The following is a 5000-nucleotide window of genomic DNA, read 5'->3' as shown; positions in this document are numbered from 1 at the left end:
GTGATTAAAATTAACGAATTAATATTATTATCTTTAAACAGTTACTGAAAATGAAATTGTAATACTTGATTATTAATTAAATAGGTGTGAGATAATAAACTAATTAGTAGAAAATTTTAAATTTTTGCTTTTATTTAAAATAATTATATAATAATAGTAGTATTAATTTATTCAATGTTATATTGCAAATAATTTATTTTATTAACAAAAAAATGATATAAATTTAATTAAACAATAGTAAAAAAAACTAATATTTAATCGCATGCCCCTGGTTTTTTATCACAGCTTTGCATCTATTCGGCATCGAGTTAATCAAATTTTGACAACGTTCTAAAGGAATGTTGATCCAAGCATTCTGGACAACTTGCCATAACTCCTGCTGACTTTTTGGTTTTTGACAATAAACTGCCTCTTTTACATCCGTCCTAGGTTTTCGATCAGATTGAGATTCGGCGACTGCGCAGGTTATATATCCATGGTATTTTGTAATATTTGAAGGTATATGTCTTGGTCCATAATACCATCAATCTCATAGATTGGCCCTACGCCATAATAAGAAAAACAACCCCAAATATTTATTTTTGCTCCGCCATGTTTTACATATTTTATGGTGTATTTCGGTTTGTATGCAGAGTTAGGTGGCCTCCTTACATACATCCTGCGTCCACTTACACTGCGACCCAAAAAAAAAAATTTTGCTTTCATCAGACCACAAAATATTACGCCATTTTGAAACAGGCCAATCTGCATGCGTTTTTTCAAAATTTAATCTTGCTACCACATGCCTTTTTTTCAAAAGGGGAACTTTTTTTGGGCTTCTGGCGACTAACTTAGATTGTACTAATTGCCTACATACTGTTCTCGCTTAACGAGAAACGCTTAAATTTAAATCTTCTTTAAAATGGCGGGAAGTTACAAAAGGATCGGCTACAGCAGCACGTTTTATCAATCTGTCTTCATGTTCAGTCGTTTTTTGTTTTCGGTCCCTTGTTTCGCCTACATTTTTCCATTTTAGAGCATTTCTAATCATCATAAGAGAATAACTTAATGTCTCTTGAATAAATTTGTATGTTTTCCATTCTTGTTTTAATTTAATAATTAGTTGTCTCTTTTCTGAACTACAATGCTTTGCACGACCCATAATTTCTATTTATAAAATAAATTTATACGACTCTTTTATATATTTCATTAAACTAACACTAAAATTAATCTTACCTTTAATTAGTCTTACTAAAACCAAATTAACAAAAAGCTAATATAAATAAATTGATAGAAAACAACAGATATGTTATTTTAACCTACAAATCTCGATATGTTTGTATATAAAATTCGGGACTTCCCTAAAGTAATTTGAACAGTGTTGCCAACATTTTTTACTCCCATTTCATTATTCAGTGTTTGTATTACTGTTATGCCTAAATTTATTAATTTATATTTAAATATACATAAAATTATTATCACAAATCATTGTTTTACTAGCCACTACTATTATTTTGTCCACAACTGTATAATATAATTGAATCTATCTATATATATCTAATCTGTATATATCTAATTGAAATTGGGTTCTCAGTTTTTATGGCATATATTATTTATATATATATATATATATATATATATGTGTGTGTGTGTGTGTGTGTGCGCGTGTGTGTGTGCGTATTAATTTTCATATTTCATGTGTCAATTGCGTAATAACTTTTACGTATCATTTTTTAAGAGAAGACTGGTTAAATAAATGTTTGTCTTCGTTATGCTGGGTAAACAATTTTGAAATAAGTGCACAAAAATAATTACAAAATCAATAAAGTTAAATAAAAAAAATTCAAATATATTCTTACAAGAACTCGGAATTTTCCTAAAATCAAAAGTTTCGAATCGTAAGCAAAAATGTTTTAAAACATTAAATCATTGTTTTTGAACACAAACTTTCTAAAATATCTTATTAAACATAACTTGTCGCAGTTAAAAACTCGATACCTCCATCTGGCAAACTCAACACTTCCATCTGGTTACACTGATCAAACAGTTATAATTCTCTCCTTGGTACAACCAATATAAATTAAAACTTTTTAGTATTAAATATATTGTACCTGCATAATTCGTGTTGAACATTGAGTTGATTGCAAGGTGAACTACTTCATAACAAAGGTAAATTGTATTTTTTTCTTTTTTCTTTTTAAAATTCGCATGATAAATAATCATTCTATAAGTATTTTGCTATATTTCCATTAATAAACTTTAGCAATGAACTATGAGACAACTCTTATAAATGCACAATTCATATATTGATAAATTAACTATTTGGTGTTTACAGAAAAATACTTTGTCAATATTATTTTCTAGATGCTGGCTGTAGTTGTTATACTTGGAATTTTTTTACACACGACTGCTTTTCCTCAAAATGACCAACAACCCGTAAGTAGATTTAGGATTTTTTTAGAAAGTTTTCAACAATATATTTTCAAGTTTAGAAAGTTTGGTAAACCAATTTTATTATAGAAGTTTACACCCTTTAAGTCAAAACTATTGGTGGAAAAATGATTGTATTTATTTTATTATAGATAAGTTCTAGCTTTCAAGCAGCTTCTGACTCTCTTGTTAGAGTTGTTGAAATTGCTGACAAAGAAGTTGCTGATATCATGATTAAAATGGCTAAAAAAACGGGTGACCTATATAAAGAACTGATACCTTTACTATCGCATCTGAATCTCAATGGAAAAACAGTTAGTGTTAATAACGTCGACGTCACTTTTAACAAAGAAATTACGCAGGCGCAATTTCAAAAGTTTTTTGATCGTAAGCAAGTTTTTTGTGTAAAATAAATGCGATAAAAAGAGTGTAATTATTTCTTTTTAAATAAATTGAATTGAGCAAATTTTTTACATATTGCATTATAGAGTTAATGAAGACATTAAAGAGTTTAGAAAATCTACAAGTCGCTGACACCATTGATTTTGTTGATCTTGCAAAAAAAGTACAAGAAGGTTTTTTAAAAGCCATAGCAACTCCATTCTCATATTCTGATGGTAGGTAATTTACAATATATATATATATATATTGTAATAAATATATATATATATATATATATATATATATATATATATATATATATATATATATATATATATATTTATAGCGTCTTGGCTCGAGACAAAAAATAAAATTCTTGACGCTTTTAAAAATGCCAATGCAATTGTCAGAAATTCTGTTGTTCAACTTCTTGACCGTTACCATAATCGACTTGATTTGCTTGCAGACAAACTAGGGGAATTGATTAATTTGTTACCAATAAATACAGAAGGTTAGTTTTTACAAACCTTTATTTCAGATTTAAGTATGACCATGTTTTATGCAAGTAGAAAATCTTTTCCAAATATGTATGACACAACCAGTGACCATAAACTATATTATTTTTAGTTTGGATAAACATCCGAAACAAAGTTCACAATATAATTGATAAATTAAAAAATAAAATAACACCAGCAGCAATTAGCAAAATTGAGTCAGCAGAAAAGACTGCAGAACTCGATTTTACTTCAGCTATAGTAGAGATAAACAAGGATCAACCGATCGTCAAAAGAGCAATTTCAGACAGTAATGATTCTTGTTTCATTTTTTGAAAAAGATGTGTTTGTTTAACTTTTAAGTGTTTGTTGTGATCATATCTTTGAGTTGAATTTTTAACAAAATTTTTTATTAATAGTTATAATTATATTATCTTTATTGATTAGTTTGGGCAAAAGTACAATCGGCTGTCGGAAAATTAGGAGGTGCAATTAAAGATGCCACAATGAAAGTTATTGAACAAACCAAGCCACAAGTAATGGATGCTCTTCAAAACCTTAAAAGAATTGTTATTGACGCAGCAAAAAACATTGTAATAGAAGTTAGCGGAGCAATTGTTAAAGTAATTGTCGGAGAACTTACAGCTTTGTCTGACTAGATCATCATCAAAAAAAATTTACTGATCGGTGTAATAATAATACAATAAATTACTTCAAACATAAAACAATGTAAATAAATCACTTTAAATTTTAACAAATTTAAAAAAGTAATGTCATTAGTCATTAAAATCAATTCCCAATTCCCAAAGTATTTTTTAGTAAACTTTAAAAAACAAATATTAAAATAAAATAGCAGATTACGATCAAAATAAAAAAATTAATAGAATAAAAACAGTTGATAAGTGAAAAAAATTATATCAGTTTAAAGCACGGCCGTTGTAATGGTTTGATAATTATTAAAGCGTATAATAAATAATAATATTATGAATAATAATATTTATTACCAAATATAATATTCATTACGCATAAAACTTGTCTAAATCTTGGGAGCAAAGTATGTTAAATATGGATGGTTAAAGCAGCCTATACAACAATATTGAAAAAAATTAGTTTTTATTAAATGATGTGTAGCGTTTCTCTGAAAACAACAATATCCCAGCAAGCACAAACAATGTTAAAACAACGTTGAAATTTATGGTTGAAAAATGGTTGATTTTTGGTTAAAATGGAAACGCAAATCAACGTTGAAACCAAATGTTAGATCAACGTTGAAAATAAACCAAAAATCAACGTTAGATTAGCGTCGATTTAGCGTTGATTCAACTAACTTATATACGAGTTTATAAACCTTAACAATACAGCTTTTTGCGCCGCGACTCTTTCAATCCGAAAAAACATTTATTTTTTGTATATTGTGTTGTTGTGAGTACGAAAAGAAACAATAATTCTTCATAAACTTATAATAGCTGTCTTAGATGTGCAGTACAATATCTTTTGCTATTGTACTGCACATCTTGTTCTCAATTGTTACAGCTTTCGCTTATTATTATTAGTAGTATTATTAGTTAATTTTATATTATAATACTAACTGTTGTAACAGTATTAGAAATAACCTGCCATGTACTATTTTTTTAACGCAGGTAACTAATTTATAGAAATTGAAAAGCAATTATTGAAAGCAAATAAAACCAAAAAAATAATTTATGCATTTTTAGA

General features: G+C 27.5%; 1 protein-coding gene across 2 annotated transcripts in view; it reads left to right on the top strand.

Moving 5' to 3' along the window:
- LOC124819281 (uncharacterized) overlaps positions 1 to 4055 on the top strand; it is a 21526-nt gene extending 17471 nt beyond the window's left edge. Inside the window, exons 1-7 of one of the 2 annotated variants that reach the window (XM_065817497.1) lie at positions 1801 to 2148; positions 2344 to 2415; positions 2562 to 2796; positions 2898 to 3026; positions 3137 to 3301; positions 3418 to 3594; positions 3732 to 4055. In XM_065817497.1, coding sequence (XP_065673569.1) covers positions 2344 to 2415; positions 2562 to 2796; positions 2898 to 3026; positions 3137 to 3301; positions 3418 to 3594; positions 3732 to 3943 — 990 coding nt within the window. In that variant the 5' untranslated portion in view covers positions 1801 to 2148 and the 3' untranslated portion in view covers positions 3944 to 4055. Of the gene's footprint in view, positions 1 to 1800; positions 2149 to 2343; positions 2416 to 2561; positions 2797 to 2897; positions 3027 to 3136; positions 3302 to 3417; positions 3595 to 3731 lie in introns of those variants that run through there. The other variant, XM_065817499.1, reaches the window with a different exon arrangement.
- The last annotated feature ends 945 nt before the right edge of the window (positions 4056 to 5000 follow it).

The sequence above is a fragment of the Hydra vulgaris genome, chromosome 14, assembly GCF_038396675.1.
Source record: "Hydra vulgaris chromosome 14, alternate assembly HydraT2T_AEP".
NCBI classification, from domain to species: Eukaryota; Metazoa; Cnidaria; class Hydrozoa; order Anthoathecata; family Hydridae; genus Hydra; species Hydra vulgaris.
This window is presented reverse-complemented; position numbering and strand designations above follow the sequence as displayed.